Here is a 19,405-nt window from a genome sequence, read left to right as displayed (position 1 = left end):
GTGTGGCTTTGGGCGGCTCACCCCCTACAGTGACTGCAGGCACCGCCCCCATCCCACCCCACCGGGGGCAGCAGCTGTGAGCATGGCCACCGGGCTGCAGATGCACCTGAAGCCTGGGTTACTGTCCCAGGTACCTGTCTTTGGTCTTGTTCACCCCCTGCCTACACATACAGTGGTTTGAAGGGAGGCAGCAAGAGGCCTCGGCAAGGCCAGAGCCGGTTGTTCCCTTGGGTAGTACTTGCTGCCTTTCTCCCAGGGTCTGGCAGGTCAGGCTCAGTGCCAGTAAGGAGTGCCTCTGGCGGGCCACCTGCTTCTCAGCCTGCTGGGATTATAGAAAGTTCTCCCTCTTCTACAATTCTCCAATCTCCAGCCCTGCTGGGCCACCTCTTAGCAGCCATGGGCAGCTTCTCTGGCTTCCTTGGTTACAAAAACAAGAGCAGAAACTGTACCCCCTACTCCTGCCTCCCTAGTGAGAACAGGACATTAGCCTCAATACGACCACAATCAGGCAGAGTACACCCGGGGCTCTGGAACTGCGCTTAATGTTCAGATGGTGAGTAGGATCCTGCTAGTGCTGGGCTCAGTCCCTGGCACTGGCTGTTGCCTCAGTTTCCGGCTAATGTAGACCCTGGAGGGCGGTGGCAGTGGTCCGCCTAAGGGAGTCTGGGTTCCTGTGCGCTCCTGGGATACCTGGGTGGCGTTCCCAGTTTCATCTCCAAGCATTTGGAGAGCGCTCTGCCTCTCAAATAAAAATGAAAACAGCTCTGGACCCCAACTGTCCAGGACTGACTTAGGGAACTCCGCGAGGGTGCTGGGGGGATTGGGGCAGGTGAGCTAATGTTTCCCTGCCTTGGGTTTCCTCAGTCCCACGCCAGGGGTAATACCAGCAGGACCTGCCCCAGGCAATGGGTGCCCGTTAACCGAGCAGGGCAGAAACCCGCTAAGTCAAAACCGCACCCCCAGGCACCCTGCAGAGCGCCCTCGCCCCGGCGCACTCCAGAATCCCCTGCGCCCACACTCCCGCACAAAATGACCCATCCATCCAAATCCGAAGCCTGGGACTGGGGCTCTGGCGCACGCCGCTTTCCTACCCCTCACAGCTGGAACTCCTGGGCAGAACCGCGAAGGAACCCAGCCCGCGAGGGCGATGCCGCCCGACCCCGAGCGAGCCCCTCTACCCCGCCCGGGGAGCCTCTGGAGGATGGCCAGCGTGCCCCTGCTTGGGGCTGGGGTAACGAGCTTGCACGCAGTGACTCACCCGCACCTGCTTCCAAGTGTATACCTCAAGGACAGCCGGGCAGCCACAGCGTCGGCTACCCCGGACGTGCATTCCCGCGACAAGCTTTAATTGGGGAGCGTGATGACTGCTGATGCCCGAGTTGGACTGATAGAATATTATTTGGAAGCCACCCGGGTAAGTTTAAGTCACCGCACACGTGTTCCCTAAGTGCGCGCCCTCCGATCTGGAGCAAACTGTATTCCTGGTGACCTTGTTCGTGGATTAATGAAGGCCAACTAGCCGGCCAGTAGACTTCAGTTTGCAGCTTGGGTCGGAAGCCTTTACAAACGCGGATCCGACTCTCTGGGTTGGGCTAACTCCTTAGCTAGTTAAAAGCTTTCTGTGGCTTTAAAAGGGGGGCGGTACCCTGTCATCTGGGCCCTAAAGCATAGGCTGACACCGCGTAAAGTCCCACCCACTTTCTGTGACGTCCAGTGTCCCGGCTTTTGATTGCCCGCTTGCGACGTCGATCGCGGGGGCGTGTGTCTTGCTGGGACACAGTGGAGGGCTAACCTTTGGCTTGCGGAGCGGTCGGGTGTATTCCCCACTCGCCCCCCACGCCCTCGAGGTCCCCGCCGCCCGACCCAACGGCGGAGCCGGCCAGCACCTCCCGAGGCTTCCTCCGGCGCCGGGTCGCTCCTCTCCGGAGCGGAACCTGGCCCAGCGGCTCCGGTCACTATGGTCAGTGGTCGGGGGGGGGGGGGGGGGGGAAGGGGACGCCATCGGGGGGCAGTGGGAAGGGGCTACTGTGGGCGGGGTCGCCGCCAGGACGCATGTGCACTGGCAGGCCGGCGGGGGTTCGGGCGCTGGATTCCGCCCCATGCGGTCCCTGTGGTTTTCGGATCCCTGCGAGTGTGGCGTCCCCGGGGCGCGTTCCTCCGTCCCCCGCGCGCGGCCCACTAGGGAGATCCAGGTCAGCTCGCTGCCCGGGCCCGAGACCTCCCCAGGTAGGCGCGCTGGGCTGGAGCGGGGACTGGGAGGTTCCAGAGCTGCGGGTGGTCCCCTCTTTGTTAGGCGCCCCTAATAGGTAGCTCCCGGCCCCACCCATCCGAGGTCCCCGCTGTCACTAGAAGACCACCTTACTCAGCCTCTAACTTCCCGCGTCCCCAGCTCTGGTCAGCTGGGTGAGTGACCCCAGAGGCTACTTGGGTGGCCAGGTCGCCTGTCCCTATGTGTTGCAGCAGACCTACTCCATCCTGGGTGTCTCCACGTCTTTAAGATCCACAGGCAGAGGCTGATATGAGTTGGGGGGAGCTCCCAGAAACTGCTGAGCCAGACTCCCGTGAAGCAGAAAGGACCAAGGGAGATCCTCTAAGCCAGGGTGGGAAACAGACCAGTGAGGGAAGGGTTCTTGGACTAGAGCTTTCTGTGTTGAATCCACCCAAGTCCCAGGTTGCCCCTGGGGAGCTGGGTGTGGGCGGCTCTCCAGGTCCTGCAGCTGGGTGGGAGGCTCCCAGGGGGCTGGGTGTGCAGGCAGTGTGGCTTGGAGTCCCACAGCTCTGAATCAGCCATCTCACCTCAGCTTGGGATGCTTGAGGTTGTGCTGGGTCCATTTTGCTCCCCGGGGACGGTGCGGAGCCCCAAGCTCTCCAGTCACACGATGGGCGTGGGTATGTACAGGTGCCTGGGCCTTCGAGCTGGGCTTCCTCCTTCCCTTGACTGGGACACCAGTGCAGGATGCTGTGGGGCTGGGGCATGGATTGGAGCCTGGGCACTTCCTGGCAAGTTCTGAGCCTGGCGGGGGTGGCCAGGGCACCTGAGTTGGGCTATCCAGGGCAGTCCAACCTGCTACCGAGGTGTGGCCAGGGGCCTCTGGGCATCTGGGCAGTGCCCAGTTTCCTGCTTCTACTGGGGGCCCAAGGGCTTACCTGGCTGTGTTGCATCACCCTCTGGGACAGGAACTGAAGGTTGGCATGCCCTAGGACCAGCCTGAGTAAGGGCCTGGGACTCTTCTACCCTGGGAAGCCACTGCCAGTTGCCTCACACCTGCTGGACCCTCCCAAGTTAGAGGCCAGATGGGCCCAGTGCACCAAGCCTTTGCCCCTCATGGGGACCTGGGAGTCTCCAGGATGGGTACAGTGCCTGGCAACCAAACAGGGCACCCGCTGAGAGCCATGAGGAGCAGGCAGACACATGAAGGCTCTCTCGGGCTCACAAGGCACCACGGACCACGTGGTGGTCTTTTCAGCTTGTGAAGCCTGTGTGGTGTGGGTAGTAGTAAGTGTCGGGGTGGGGACAGGTGAACATGTCCCTGGGAAGCATTTTCTTCACTCTCCTATCTCAGATGCCCTGGCCTAAACTTAAGGGTGGATCTCAGCTACAGGCCAAGGTCGGGGACGGACAGTAAACATGGGACTGCCACTGACGGGGGCTGCTGACCAGGAAGGGTCTGTGCTTCCTCCAAGTTTGGGTGACATTTGGTGACTGATCACCAGGGTCGGACCCAACTGGCAGAATGGTCCTGTTCTGCTGTGTTCTGTCGTTTGTCAGATAAGCCCTGCTGGTACCCCATCTGGCTGAGCTGGACTGGGCTCAGAGAGACCAGGTGTGTGCTCTGTCCTGCCCAGGACTCCAGACTACTGCTGGCCAGGTCATGGCTGGACACAGGAGCCCTCTGGCTATGGGTCATGGCCTGTGAGGAGCCCAACAGGAAGTCAGTGTTCTCTGAGGGGCGGGGAGTGTCTGGGAAGGATTGGGTATAGAAGGATGTCCAGGAGTGTTCTGGAAGGATTGGAGGAGTAGAGTTTTCTGAGCAGGGTGATGAGGGGTCACAGGTCAGGCGTGGGGTGTTCTGAGAAAGGTGTCAGTTCTTCAGAAGTGGAGAGAAGCCGGGCCGGGGGGGGGGGTGGTTGAGGGAAGGGCTCGGCATACTGTTGCTGAAGCCTGGGGTTCCGCAGGGGCCTGGGAGCCACAGCCTGTCTTTGACCAATCAGACGTGACTAGCATGGACTGTCCCTCCAGCAATGGACACAGCGCTGGAGGGGAAGACCTGCTCATTCCTTTGCCACTTGCCATGCTGGTCTGCCCAGGGGCCACAGAGCAGTAGACAGAGAACTTCAGAAAGCCAAGGTCAAGGCTGGGCAAGGCTGTGCTGCCCATGAAGGCGCTGGGGAGGGACGTGTCCTGGGTTCTCTCGGCTGTTCTGCTGTGTACCGCTGTCCCCTCTGGTGAGGATGCCACAGGTCCTGTGGGATTGGGGACCCACCCCAGTCAGGACAGCCACAATGACCCTATTCTTGAATCAGATCCTGTTCAGAATTCTGCAGTGAAGGCTTCAACTTACGCAGTTTGGGGACACAGCTTGCCCCATGGCACTCAGCACACATGCTTGATTTTTTGAAGATGTATTTTAATTGAAAGGCATAGTGATACAGAGAGAGAGTGAGAGATCTCCCATCTGCTGATTTACTCCCTATATTGGCCTCAACTGCCAGGGCTGAGCCCGGCCAAAGCCAGGAGCCTGGAGCCCCATGTAGGGCTTTGTGGGTACAGGGGCCCCAGCCTGTGGGCCATCCCCTGCTGCTCTCCCAGGAGCAGCAGCAGGGATGAAGTCAGAGCAGAGCAGCCGGGACTTGAACTGGCATTTGAATGGCATGCTGGCCTCGCAATTAGCAGTTTAACTCGCTGGGCCACAACACTGGCCTGTCTGAGCACATTTCTAGAGGATGAGTGCTGTGCCAGCACCTGGGGAAAGGCCAAGTCACTGCCCACGTGGGGCTGACAGCCTTCCAGAGGAGGACAGAGCAGAAACAGGGGACCCTCCATCAGGTCAGGCCCTGGTCAGGGGATGGGGAAAGAGGAGAGGGGAGCTGGAGGGCATCTCTGAGGAGGTGATATCAGCTCGGGCAGGTGGAGAGGCAGGGGCAGTCCAGCTTGCAGGAGCAGCATGTACAAAGGCTCTGAGCTGGACCCGGGTGGGTCTTGAGGGAGCGACAAGGAGAGGGCTGGGGTGGCTGGAACTAAGGGGACCCAAGGGGCCAGCCCTGCAGGTCATCTGTGGTCATGTCCTCACCCAGTTTGAGGAAACCATTTGAGACCGTCTTAGTCTGTCCTACACTGCTGCCCCCTGAATACCACAGACCAGAGCTTTCCATGAAGCCCCCTGGCCTGTGGGTCTGGAGCCCAGGAAGGAGGCCCAGTCCTGGGGCACTGTGCTGGCTGAGGGCTTCTCGCCACATCATACCATATGGAAGGTCACTCAGCAGAGAGTAGGGGAGGGCACAGGGTAGGTGCACTTCCGCCATGGTGGCAGGGGTGAAAGCAGGAGCTTTCTTTTCCTTCCTCTTCTTCTTTAGATTTATTTTTATTTTTGTTAGATTTACAGAAAGAGAAGGGGAGATAAAAATATCAATCTATTGGTTCACTCCCTGAAGAGTTGCAATGGCCAGCACTGAGGCCAGGAGTCAGGAACTTCTGGGTCTCCTATGCAGGTGCAGGGGCTCAAGGCTTTAGGCCTTCCTCCACTGCTTTCTTAGGTAATAATCAGGGAGCTGGAAGGGAAGTAGAGTAGCTGGGACATGAACCAGCACCTATATGAGATGCTGGCATTTACAAGGGAAGGATTAACTGACCGAACCACAGGTCCAGTAAGTAAACTTTTTAAAACACAGCAAGTAAAATGGAAGAACTTTCTGTCCCACCTCATCAGCCTGGCCATTATGGCCCATTTCTATCAGTATTTCCTCTAGGGAGAAGCACCTGGAAAGTGCCAGCCCCAGCAGCAACCAGCATCTGCCATCACTCGATGACAAACCCAATGACTACTTTTGCAGTCTTAGGCACTGCTAAGCAGCACCCACTGCTGGGACCAGGTTTATGTCTTAGTCTGGCTGTGCTTCTGTGACAGAGTGCTGCAGACTGGGAAGTTTATGGTAAACAGGAAGGTGTTTGGAAGTGAGAGGCCCAACATCATGGAGCTGGTACATGCAGTGGGCTTCTTGCTGCATCCCACCATGATAAAAGGCAGCATCATGTGGGGCCGGCACCATGGCATGTCAGACTAAGCCTCTGACACCTGTAGCACCACATGCCGTATGAGCACTGGTTTGAGTACCAGCTGCTCCATTTCCAATCCAGCTCCCTGCTAACGTGCCTGGGAAAGCAGCAGAAGATGGTCCAAGTGTTTGGGCCCCTGGGAGACACAGAGTAGGAAGGCCTCTCTCCATCGCTCTTTCTCCCTCTGTAGTTCTGCATATCAAATTATTAACATTTTTTTTCAAGATTTATTTAATTTTATTGGAAAGGCAGATCAGATTTATGAAGAGAAGGAGAGACAGAGGGAAAGATTCCGTTTGCTGGTTCAGTCCCCAAGTGGCCACAACAACCAGAGCTAATTAATCTGAAGCTAGAGGCGAGGAGTTTCTTCTAGGTCTCCCACATGGGTGCAGGGTCCCAAGGCTTTGGGCCGTCCTCCACTGCTTCCCAGGGAAGCATAGGAGCATTCATCGGGGCTGAGTTGCACCCCAAATACCTGCTGAAGTCCCTGACTTTTAATACAGCTATGCTGGCCATGTCGTCGCGAGGTTGGGAGGATACAGATACTCAGTCCATAGCGGAGGTTAGTTAAGAAAGGGTGTGCCTTTGGAGAATGGATCAGGATGGAGGTGGGAGTGGAAGCCAGAAGGTCAGTCTGTTTGTTGCTGCATCTTGCGAGTGAAGAGGATAGTGACTCAGATTGGATCTGACAGAGGAAAACGTGGAGGGAGGTTCCCAGGCCTGGGGGGGTGAGCTCTGGCTGGCAGAAGGGGCATTTCAGGGAGCCCAGGAGGGAAGGGGCTGGGGTACAGTGAGAGAACGCTCAGGGATGCTGCTTGGTCATCACAGGGGCCAGAGCTGGAGCCCCGGGGGTCCTCTGGCAGGAAGTTGTGTGAGTCCAGGCATCGAAGGAGGGGGCCAGCACCCAGGCTCAGGGTCTCTGTGAAGCTAACCACCTACAGTGATCAGGCTGTGGGGGACCAGAGATGCAGTCTCCTCTGATTTTCTAGCTAGGAAAAGAAAAAAGGGGTATGAGTCGGCTGGCCAACTCCCACCACAGTGTCCACAGCCTGTTACCATGGTGAGAAGGATTTTGCAAAGGATTAGAGATTACCCTGAGCAGTCCACGTGGGTGGGTGCGAGGTATAACAGTCAGAGTCATGGGTGCCAGCAGGGGGCCAGGAGCCAGGGGGTACATGGCTTATGTCCATCTTGACTCAGCCGTGCAAGCCCTGTTTTCAGCTCCTGGCCTCTGGCACGAGAGAACAGACATGTGCACTGATCTGTAACAGCAGCTGTGGGAGACCCACATGGGGTGACAGGTCTCCCCTGGATCCAGGGTGTGCTGCTGTGTGTATCACATGTCACATGCCATACATTTATCACACATCCCACACCATGCTTGTGTAACATGCAGTATCCAACACATGTACTACAGCTCTACTCCATATGCGCTGTAGTACAGGTCGTAGTCCACCTGTCCGTCAGTGTCATGTGCCATATGTGTGACACGTGTCACACCAGCTTTACACGTCATACTCCATATGTGTGTTACATGACACATTCCATGTGCTTATTGTACATCACACTCCAAGGCAGAATTTGTGTTAAAGTTTGAATTATTTTATTGGGAAGGCAGAGTTACAGAGAGAAGGAGAGACACAGAGAGATCTCCCACCTGCTGATTCACTCCCAGGATGGTGACGATGGCCAAGGCTGGGCCAGGCTGCAGCCAGAATCCAAGAGCTTTATATGGGTCTCCAGTGTGGGTGCAGGGACCAAAAGACTGAGCTGAGTCATCCTCTTCTGTTTTCTCAAGCCGTAGGCATGGAACTGAAGTAACCAGGACTCAAACTGGCACCTGTAAGGGAGGCTGGCATTATAGGCAGTGGCTTAACCTGCTGTACCACAACACCAACCACCCCTAAGGCAGATGTAACAGGCCACCAGCTGCCGTCATAGCCCACGTTGAGATGCCAGCCCCAGATGGGTAAGACTGGTGAACCTTTCAAAGCGACTGGATCTTTCTGAGAACAGAACATGGCTGGGCACTGACCCAGGTCCTGCTGGCAGGTGAGCCTCCTTTGGGCAGGACTGGTAGCCTTGACCAGAGTGGGGCTGTGGCTCCTAGGCTGGGCCTGGCAAGCGAGGCTGCTTCCCAGCCTGCGTCAGGCATGCCAGGGCAGCCTCAAAGGAGACACAGCTGGCAGGCCCCATCAGTGCCCGGGAACCTGAGCTGCAGGTGCCTGTAGAGGCCCTGGACGAGGCAATGTGAATGGAGGCCTCACAGGCAGGGGCATGAGTCTCAGGCCCGTCTATTGGGAAACGTGCTCTTGCCTTGATCTGCCAAAAATTGCTTCCGGGCCAAGGTGCCGTCTGTCCAACTTCATTAATTAGTGCCTATTTGCAAACTGGCCATTAAAGAGGCTAATGAGGTCAGACAGGCTAGTCAGGCACAGCCTGCCCATCTGTTCGTTCTCCATTACACCCTGGACATCTGCAGACCCCAGGCACTGTCAGCCAAGGTCAAACCCAGAGTGTTGTACCTGCTCTGCGGGCTCAAGGATTTGTCTGCTTTCCAGGGCTATAACAAAATACCTGGTGGCTAGTTCACGTAATAGACATGACAGGCATATGGCTCAGAGGGCTGGAGGTTCAGGGTGTGATGTCCACTCAGCTGGCTCTGGGAGGACCTCAAAACAAGTGACATCCCAGTGGCAGGAGCACATGTGAGGAAGAGAACCTTGGTATCAGAGGGACTTGCCAAGGAGGATGGGCCCTACTCAGGGTCCCAGGAGAGCCAACTGACTTTCTGGGGCAACGCCTCCAGGGATGGAAAGACCTGCCACGAGCATCCCTCTGAAGACCCAGCCCCATCTGTAATGCCGGGCTGGGGACTCTTAGGAGACACCTTGGACAGCAGCAGGTGAGTGAAGGAGAGGTCGAATCTAGTCTCACTGCCCAGGGTCAGGACTCCTCATGCAGGCAGATCATCGTGGAGGTGTCCAGACAGGCTCCTGAGTGGCCAGTGGGCAAACGTGCTCACCCTGCCAGGTGCCCTGATCCAGCACATCTGGGACTAGAAGGGAGGCTGGAGTTAGCCCGAGGCATCAACCCCAGGAGTGTTCATCAGCAGGGGTGGATCCTAAGGAGTAAGGAGGAAGGACAGGGGGACCCTCCCATGTCTCTAGGGTGACATGTGTGAAGATTTAAACCACTGGTCCATGCACAGATATTGAGGTAAGCTGTCACTGAAGCCAGCTTCCCATATGAACATTGGTTCGAGTCCCAGCTGCTTCACTTCTGATCCAGCTCCCCACTAGTGTGCCTGGGAAGACAGCCAAAGTGGGAGACCCAGATGTAGGGTTCCTGGCTTTGGCCTTAGAGGGGACCAGTGAGTGGAAGATCTCTTTCCTCGACATTTGTCATGTCATCTTTTAAATGAATTAATTCACAAATCTAGAAAAGTAAAGGACCGCTACATCTGTATGAGAGAGCTAGAGCAGAGAGATTCCTAGATATGGACAAGTTGGGTAGTGAGGCCAGGACCTGAGGGGGCAGGGCCAGGGTGGCATTCCTGCCGGAGAGGATGAGGGAGTGCTGGAGACCTTGAGCAGGCTGTGGTACCAGGTGCCACCTGCTTGTACACTGACCGATGGTTGCTACAGTGCCTCTTGTGTATATTACTTCACAGTGATTGAGAAGATCTTCACAACATAGAGACCACCTGCAGAGCCTAGGACGCAGCGAGGAGGAGCAGGCATGGGGTGAAGGGGAGGACTCTGTCCTGAGGCTGCTGCTAGCCAGACATCCCTGGAACCCAGGGCGTGGCAGGCTGCACTCCGGGAGGCAGCAGCTGCGAGGGCTCGGAGTTGCTTTTGATATTCTATCTCTAAAGTCAGTCTGTCAGGAAAGCTAAAATGGCAGCTGGAAACCCAGACTGGCCTTCTGGCAGGAGCTGCCTCCCTCATCTCCTGACCCATGGCTAGCACCTGTCCTGCTGGCTGTCACCGGCAGGGATATGGGCGGGCACCTGTGCGGTGAGTTCCTAAGGCTCCCTCCCGTCCACGCAGAAGCCACTTTGGGCAAACACAGCTCCCGCCTCCTGGGCCCTGGCATCATGGTTTGGCTTTTTGGTTTGGTTTGGAGGCAGGCAAAGCACAAGCAGAAGTGGAGTCTTCAGAGTTCATGGACCATCCGTGCTACCAAAAAAGCTTCATGTGGTTTCACAAAGTCCGTTTCCCTACATGAGCTCTTGGGAGTGCCCGGCTGACACAGGCGGCTGTTCTGCTCTCTAGCCCCTGGTTCTGGAAGATGCTGGCGTGGCTTTGCTTTTGCACCTTGGCTCTTACAAGGGGCACACTGATCCTCTGTGAGGCCGGGGAGGAGTCCTGCAGTGAAGTCCCACCAGGCACAAACAGAAATAGGTCCGGGACTTGCTCTGAGCCTGTTTCCTCCGACCCATGGTTAGAGGGCATGACGCAGAGGAAAGGGTAAGACCGTGACCTTTCCCGCAGGTGTCCTTGAGGCAGAAGCCAGGGCTGTGTGTGGGCAGCACGGGCAGGCTGGCCCTGGCATTTTGTGACTGGCCACAAAATGGTGCCACGCACACTCTAGGTGAGCCTCTAGGGTGAGCTGGGAGGACCGTGTAGTCTACTGGTCAGGGAGGGCAGGGGCCCCCATGCCCTGCGTAAGTATTCCGGGGTGCTGTGTCCTGGCTTTGCACTCTGGACTCTGCCCAGTCCTGGGGCTTCAGAGGCACTTTGATCTGTACTCCCCACTTCCCAGCATGAGGGGCCTGGCCGCAGAATGGGATAACAATGCCTTGCTGCACAAGGTCGTTGGGGGAACTAGTTGAGACAGTGAGGAGAGCTCTGGTCTCAGAACCTGGCATGCAGCTGGCACGCAGGGGTGGCGCCTGTTATCATGTTATCCCTGTTGGGCTGATGGTAGCCACAAATCTTTGGACCATCCTCCACATGTTGGCCTTCAATTTCGTTGTCACTGGATGGCTGCTGTAAAGTAGACATTGCATCTGAGTTACAAGCAAGGAGAAAGAAATAGGACCTTCCTTCTGTGCTTCTTTTCCTATAGGAAATTACCCTCTTTCTTTCTCCCCAGCGTGTCTGAAGGAGGGCACATTTGGTGCCTCCAGAAAGGGAGAAAGAAAAGGGTATAAAAATGCGAGTTCCAGGGAGTGGCCGAGTCTGACTCAGGTCATTATAGGGAGGCCAGAGAGGTATGATGGACTTTCATTCAGTCATTTAACATCTCATCCCCTCCTGTGGGCCAGGCCCTCTCCGGGATGAGCCCTGGGGAGTCGGACAGGTGAAATAAGGGATACCGACAGCAGGACCAGATGCCCTGAGCCAAGCATCCCCAGTCATGGCTCTGGCAGTCTCACTGGCCTGGAAGCTTCCTCCGGCCTCTGCCCCTGCCCAGCCAGGTGACTTCTCCTACCTGACTCTGGGAGGCTCACCTGAGGGTTGGAATTGGCCTTAAGTCAGAGTCGCAGTACCCACTAGATGGTGTATGGGATGCAGGCCCCTATGGTCTCTGAACTCAGACCTGCCTGGCACCCTCAGATCTGTCTGCATCGGTGCCATATAGTATGTCCTCTTTTGGTGGCCTCATCTGTGGCATTGTGTCTCCTCTGGACTGTGAGCCTGGCTGGGTGGAGGGAGCTACTGGTTCTTAACTACTTCTGTTTTCCCAGTGTGTGACATCATGCTTGGTGTGGGCCAGAAATTGTTGAGTAAATTAAAGGGTAGATGGATGGACAGATGGTGGATGCATGGATAGGTGAAAGGATGGATGAAAGAGTGCCCAGATGGCCAGGAAGAACAGGGGAAATGCAGGGGCTTGTCTTGCTTCCAGTGTGAAGATGGATTAGGTTTGAGACATTCCATGACACTCCATTACATTCCATGAAGCCATTTGTAAGTTGCCAGATGTTTCCCTGTGACCACGGATACCTCTGGGAAGGTGCCATTCCTGACTGTCCCTGTCCTGGACGTGTGACAGACCCAGCCAGGCAGTGCCCGTGACACAGTGGCGTGAGTCTGTGTGGGCAGGTGTCATTTACTGCCATGGGACCATCAGAGGCTGTCTGCCAGGTACATCTTGTGAGCTGCTTTAGAGAGCCTCATAGCATTTCACCTGCCCCTGTATTTCAGAGTGAAACATCGTACAGCCTAATATCGGAGAAATGTGATATCCTCTCAATCCTCCGGGACCATCCCGAAAACAGGATTTACCAGCGGAAAATCCAGGTGAGGTGGAGTGGGGGAGAAGAGGCCCTAAAGCAGTTGGAAGGCCTGGGATTAAGCAGCACTGTCAGCTGATGTGGCCTCAGCCCTTCCAGACACACAGCACTGAGCTCTGGGGACCCCTGTGGGTCTTGCCCAAAGATCTGAGGCCCAATGGTGCCTGCTGGCTCTGCAGTGCCCTGGGACCCTGGAGCTAAGGCCAAGGGTTTCTGGGGAGTTAGCCCCCCAGCTTCCCATAGGCCCACGCCAGCTCTGAGCCTCTCATGAGGCTGTGCTGTCCAAATTCTTCCTGCAGCCCCATGGGCAGGAAGGGACTCTGGGCCACTGCTGGTGGGGTCAGGGGCAGGAAGGGGAGGTCAGGCCTCTTGTGAAGGCTTTGGGGGCACTGCCCATGTGCCCAACTCTGCAGTCCACCTGTCCTCTACTAGCCATGCCCATTCCCTCTCCCCACCCCTGCCAACTATAGAGTTCCCTAGACCATGCTGCTGAGGTGGCAGTGTGCTCCATGGACAGCTGTCCCTGAGATCTACCCTGCTGCGACAATGCATGACCAGGGCTTGCCATGTCTCTGATGAGAAACAGTGCAATATGGGAAATTGTGTACCTGCACATGCTGGGGTGACGCGTGACACCCAGCCCGGCTGTGCAGATGCCCACGTTGCTAGGGAACAATGATGAGGCCGGTGCTGTTTCCAGCTGCATTTGCTTGAATGCTGCAGCACACACGTGTCCTTGTCTCCTGCAGGAGCTCAGCAGAAGGTTCACGGCGATCCGGAAGACCAAAGGGGATGGCAACTGCTTCTACCGTGCCTTGGGCTACTCCTACCTGGAGTCCCTGCTGGGCAAGGGCAGAGAGATCCTCAAGTGAGTGGGGCAGCAAGGGACTGCAAGGGCTGCCTGGGGAACGCCTCTGGGGATGCTCAAACAGTGGAGCTCGGAGTGAAGTCTGTGATCTCCCTGACCTCCCAGGTCCTCAGCTTTACTTGGGGGTCTTTGTCGGCCCAGGTGAGGTCGCCGCTCTGGGCAGGCCCTTGTCACACACCACACTGCAACAGACAAGCAATCTTGGTCTGGTGTGTTGAGGAACTCGTGCTCAGCCTGGGCCTGCGGAGTGGAACCTGGTTAGGACGCAGAAGGTGCATCTGTGTGGAGTCACTGATGCCTGGAGGAAATTGTGTTTTGTTTTTTTAAGATTTATTTATTTTTATTGGAAAGGCAGATATACAGAGAGGAGGAGAGACAGAGAGGAAGATCTTCCCTCCGATGGTTCACTCCCCAAGTGACCGCAATGGCCGGGGCTGCGCCCATCCAAAGCCAGGAGCAAGGAGCTCTTTCAGGTCTCTCACACGGGTACAGGGTCCCAAGGCTTTGGGCCATCCTTGACTGCTTTCCCAGGCCACAAGCAGGGAGCTGGATGGGAAGCGGGACTGCCGGGATTAGAACCGGCACCCATATGGGATCCCAGCGCGTGTAAGGCGAGGACTTAAACCACTACACTATCGCGCCAGGCCTGGATTGTTGTTTTTTTAAATATATATATGATTTATTTGAAACCAGAGAAAGAGGTTTTATCCACTGATTCACTCCCCAGGTGGCTGCAACAGGTGGGTTGAGCCAGGCCAATGCAGGAGTCAGGAACCATGGGAGTCTCCCACATGGGTGACACAGACCCAGCACCTAGGCCATCTTCAGTTGCCCTCCCACTCACATTATCAGGGAGCTGGATTGCAAGGGGAGCAGCTGGGACTTGAACCAATGCTCTGGCATGGGATGCCGGTGTCTCGGCAGTGGTTTAAACCCTGCACCACAGCACCAACCAGCTATGGGCTTGTAGCATGCAGCTTCCTGTTCAGAGACCTGGGGCGGGGCTGAGTCTGCATTCTCAGGAGAGGCCAGTGGGGCTGGGACTCGGGCCATATTTGGGGAACAAAGAGCCAAGCCTTTCTCCACTCCCCTTGGAGGTCTCACAGCCTCGCAGGACTTGGCCAGTGGCATGCACAGCAGAAAACACAGCAGCTGAGTGCTGGTGGCCGAGGGTGGCCCCTGGCGTCAGACACTGACTGCTGCAAGTCCCTGGACGCTGTGGGCTGGTTCTTCTCCCCCAGGACTGCCCTGTGCAGTGCAGCTCTCTCGGCTGCATCCCCAGCCTCTGCCCTGTCCACCAGATCCCAGTAGGCCCCACCTCTCCCACATCCTCCGCAATTGAAAGCATCTTCAGATGCTGCCTGGCGAGGTGTCTTCTGGGAGAAGCTCAACCCCAGTGATGACTACCACATGAAGGCCATCTCGCCTGTAGACTAGAAACCACCCACTTCTTGCTTTGCATGTGCCCGAATGCACCTTGCATGCCCAGTAGCCCCTAGAACCTCAAGAGCATAAGTAACCAGTACAGTACGTTGTTAGGGAACAATGGGCGTGGGCCCTCTACCTTCTCTGGACTTTTACTTAATGCCATTGTAAGTTTCCATTATTTTAATAATGACTGTATTAACACAAGGCAGGCAAAATTCTTCAATTTGTCACAGTTACTGGGCTCCCTGAGTGGACCCAGCAGTACCGGCAGGCACACCCAAGGAGAGCACGCAGAGGGCATGGGAGGTGCAGGTGGCAGGGGCATGGCCACGGGTCTGAAGCTGACGTCTCTTGGAGAGATGGACCAGCCCCTCTCCTGTTGGTGATGCACTGTGGCTTCCCTCTAAGCATCCAAGTTCCTGTCCTCTAGGTTCAAGGAGCGCGTGCTACAGACCCCAAATGACCTTCTGGCTGCTGGCTTTGAGGAGCACAAGTTCCGGAACTTCTTCAATGCTGTGAGTCCCCTCTACCCTGCTATGGGGATGTGTGGTGGGAGGAGGTGCCTCCTTCACCCCATGTTGACCCGGGCAGTGATGCAGCCCAGTCATGCCTCTGGGCTGTGGTCCTGAACTGGTTGCTTAGCCAAGTTTCAGGTTGGGAATCTCACTCGGCAGCCAGTAGAGGGGTGTGGGTAGGAAGTTGGGAGGAGCCTGGGCCCTTGGGGGCCGGGACGGGCCCTGGCTCGCCTCCCCCCTGGCTGACAGGAGGTGGGCAGTTTCACAGTGTGGTGGAGCTGGTGGAGAAGGACGGCTCCGTGTCCAGCCTGCTGAAGGTGTTCAATGACCAGGGCTCCTCAGACCGCATTGTGCAGTTCCTGCGCCTGCTCACCTCCGCCTTCATCAGGAACCGCGCCGACTTCTTCCGACACTTCATTGATGAGGAGATGGACATCAAAGACTTCTGCACTCACGTAGGTCCTCAGGTCGCAGCAGCCCCTGGCCCCGGCTCCTGCTCTTGTGTGTCTCTCCATCACTCACATTCCTAGCCAGGAATATGGGTGTCCTGTGTGTGGTTCAAACTCCACTAGGTCAGCAAGCAGCAGATACGTCATGCCTGATGTGACTTGCTTGGGGCAAGTCTGCAAGTCTGCATACTGAGGGTGTGGACTGGCCTTTACTGGACTGGTTTTCAAAACTGCTCAGGATGTGTTTGTGTTTAGCAGAGGTGGGGATGGTCTGCCTCACAGGCCATTTACCAGGCCTGCAAAATCGTCTGGTCTGACCCTGCCAAGGCATCTGCAGGCTGGACTCAAAACTCAGTGACCTGTAGCTCGCTAATTTTTAGGTTGAAGATTTTCCTGGATCCCCAAGTGATGTTATAAATATCCAGGTGGCCCTTTGCAGAAAGGTTTTCCACCCTTGGTTTAGTGATTTTAATTGAATGAGTTGCCAGTATTTGAAAGTGGGGTAGGTTTTTCATACATGAACCTGGACTTCTCTTGAAAATCCCAAGGGCTGGGACTGGGGAGGGGCCACATCAATCGGTACTAAGGAGCAGTTGCCCTCTTGTCGGGGTGCACATGGAACCCAGCCTGCCAACCCTGCCTCCCTCCACTCAGTCTTCAGCATCTGGACCACGTATACCCCACCCACCCACTCACTCACCTATCCCCTGACTTACTGGCCCAGCTTCTCAAAGCAGGTGAGGTTGAAATCTCTTCACAACAGGGTGTCTTTAACCCTAAGCTTCTTTTGAAAATTCCCGGCCCCCTTTACAAATTCCTCCAAGGCAGTGACTCCTCAAGTGCAACTAGAGCTTCTCTCGAATTAAGAAAAAACAAATCCAGCCTAATTCTTGCATCTCTAGTGTTTCTAGCTCTTTCTGCTGTGAGGGTGACACACCTGCCTCCTGGGTGTGTGATGACTTCCCAGGGCAGAGCCAGGGCTGACCTCACTTGCTCACTTTGGCCTTGCAGGAGGTGGAGCCCATGGCCATGGAATGTGACCACATCCAGATCACAGCCCTGTCCCAGGCTCTGAACATCGCCCTGCAGGTGGAGTACGTGGACGAGATGGACACTGCCCTCAACCACCACGTGTTCCCCGAGGCTGCCGTCCCTTCTGTCTACCTGCTCTATAAAACATCCCACTACAACATCCTTTATGCAGCCGATAAACACTGATTATTTAGGCCATGCACTGGAACCTGTCACCTAAAGGGACTGCATCCTGTGTGGAACATTCCGGCTTTTCCATTTTTTTTTTTTCTAAAAGCGATTTAGACTGTAACAAGAACATCCACGGCCTTTTGGGCAAAGCCACTGGATTGAGACCCTACCTGCTGTGGACAATGGTACTTAGTGGTCTCCTTAGTATTTATTTTGATGGAGGGTCAAACTTCTTCTAACTGTGGGCCAGGAAGCCAGGGCCCCCGCTGCACACCCTCAGCCTCCTGGGAGACCCTGGCCAGATCACCGGCCCTGTTTGCAGCTGCTTGTTCCTCAGGAGACTCTTGCCATTCTAGTGGATAAAACCAAGGACCTTTAGTTTCCCCTCCCTGGGGCAACTGGGCTTTCTCCTTTTGGGGGAGACAAGGCTCAGGGGCAGCTGTCTTCCATGCCGAGATCACCAGGTCGACAAGAGAACTGCTGGGCTGGCTGTGGTTGAGGTCAGCTTCTTGGTGAGAGCTGCAGTTGACTGAAGGCACTGCTGATGGACATGTCTTCCCACCCCTTATTTTAGGAGGAAAAAGAGTTCTAGGTCAAAGCTGAGAGAGGCCTCTAGCCTTACAGCATGAAGTTCTCATTGTTGGGGCCTCTGCCACCTTTCTCAGGGCTGGAACTACCTGACATCTGGGGGGTTCTGCTGTCAACCCCACCTGGATAAAGGCTTGAACAAGCTGAAGATCGGGACGCTGTGGTTATCCTATAGATCTTAACAGTGGAGTCCGGGTACTTGGCTGGGTCCAGGCACCTGTAGCCACTGACTCAGCTGAGCTGAAATGAGCTGAGCTGAGCAGAGGGTGGCAAAGCTGGCTGTCTGGGTTTCTTTCCCCTTCTGTTGCTTTCGAGGACTGGCAAGAGTTTAGACAGCTGACAAACCTTGGGCATGTGCAGAGAAGACAGTCCCATACGGGACCTCTGTTGTGCTCCTCCCACCCCCTCACTGGGGCCCTGGCCGGCAGCATCCTCATTCTTCCATTGGCCATGTCCCTCAGTCACTTCCTCAACTTGCTGCCTCAGGTCTCCCTCCTAGGCTGGCAGGTGACATGGCCCCAGGGGGTACACACATACACTATGGCCAGGCGCAGGTTGCTGGCAATCGCTCCCTCTGCCTGCGGAAGTACAGGGTGTGCAGCTGTCTTTGGGGTCCTACCCTTAGTTGGCCACCTTCTCACAGGTTCCGTTCCGCAGGCATTTCTTACTCTATTGGTGCTACTGTGAGGCTGCTGGCAAGCAGACTGGAGGACAGGGCAGCAGAGCCCTGTTGATTCAGATACCAGGCTTCTGTCACTCCCGTCTTCCTGAGAAGCCAGCAGCACCTAGATTGTAAGGTGCCCCAGTTCCAGGCAAGACCCTGGTCCCGCACTGCTTGACTGGAACTTGGACCCAAGAGTTCAAGCTAAATCACTGTCCCATTTCCCACAGGAACGTGTGCCCGACCCCATGTCTGAATCTGCCAGTGTCCCACCCTGCTCTGTGGTCTGTAACAAGTACACTGGAAGGATGAGGAACCCACATTCCGTGTCCCTGCCAGACCAGTCTCAGGCTGGAAGTGTGTGGACATGCAGGTGCCCAACTGAGGTCCCAGGCTCTGCCGAGGGATTGCCAGATGGGTCCTGGGTCATCCCTGAAGAAGCAGCCCTGCTGCTTCTCAGTCTTGCAAGGCTGGACAGGGCTCTCAGAAACACCTGCTCTCCAGCCGACCAGCCCAACCCGCTTCCTCTGGGACTTCTTGGCTGTGCTGACACACCAGAGCGTGCCCAAGCACGGAAGGGACTGCCCCAGAGCTATGAGACAACCTTACCATGTTAGGGCCAGAATGCCCGGGCCCTGGCATGGTCTGCTTTCCTTTTTCAGATCCTTTGCCCTCTTCCCTACCATATTCACTCCATTTAATCCCCAAGGAAAGCACTGGGTGGAGAGGACAGAACGCGGGAACTTGTACCAGCCACCTGTGTTGTCACCCACTGCTACTCTGACATTCCAGATGGCTCTCTGTCCTCACCCTCTGAGCCAGAAGCTGGGAGCCTGGTTCCTGTAAGGGTTTGTCTTTACAACTTTTTCTGGAGGGAAAACTCAGTGGGACTCTAACAATGGAGAGCATTGCCTTTGCTTTGGACCAGGGTTCCTAGTTTAAGCACACAGAATGGGCTCTGGGGCCACACTGCCCAGGTTCAAATCTCAAGCCTTAACACGTACTAGCTGTGTGACCTTGCCTGTCATGTCACCTCTTCAAGTTCCCAGTGCCACATCTGTGAAATGGAGACAGTATCCACACCTAAGGATCACTGATTCAAGTTGATTAGAGTACATGTGTGAGACATACACCTGATATACCAAGTGCTCTACAGATGGGATGTTTAGCACCCC

General features: G+C 55.9%; 1 protein-coding gene across 1 annotated transcript; it reads left to right on the top strand.

Moving 5' to 3' along the window:
• The first annotated feature begins 1,798 nt into the window (after positions 1 to 1,798).
• On the top strand, positions 1,799 to 17,717 carry OTUB2 (OTU deubiquitinase, ubiquitin aldehyde binding 2). The gene is made up of 6 exons (XM_040975113.1): positions 1,799 to 1,960; positions 12,430 to 12,525; positions 13,268 to 13,386; positions 15,245 to 15,329; positions 15,590 to 15,784; positions 16,790 to 17,717. Exons 1-6 carry the CDS (start codon positions 1,958 to 1,960, stop codon positions 16,994 to 16,996), a joined length of 705 nt encoding a protein of 234 aa, XP_040831047.1. The 5' UTR covers positions 1,799 to 1,957; the 3' UTR covers positions 16,997 to 17,717.
• Positions 17,718 to 19,405: the final 1,688 nt, after the last annotated feature.

This window comes from Ochotona curzoniae, unplaced genomic scaffold, assembly GCF_017591425.1.
Source record: "Ochotona curzoniae isolate NIBS_2020 unplaced genomic scaffold, NIBS_Ocur_1.0 contig_2688, whole genome shotgun sequence".
NCBI classification, from domain to species: Eukaryota; Metazoa; Chordata; class Mammalia; order Lagomorpha; family Ochotonidae; genus Ochotona; species Ochotona curzoniae.
The sequence above is the reverse complement of the archived record's forward strand: the minus strand, read 5'-3'. Positions and strand labels throughout refer to the sequence as shown.

Bases quoted from the DNA above. Each gene is read 5' to 3' on its own strand.
- OTUB2 (XM_040975113.1), top strand. The intron at 15,330-15,589 runs GTGAGTCCCCTC...GGAGGTGGGCAG, and splicing joins TCCGGAACTTCTTCAATGCT to TTTCACAGTGTGGTGGAGCT. The intron at 15,785-16,789 runs GTAGGTCCTCAG...TTGGCCTTGCAG, and splicing joins TCAAAGACTTCTGCACTCAC to GAGGTGGAGCCCATGGCCAT.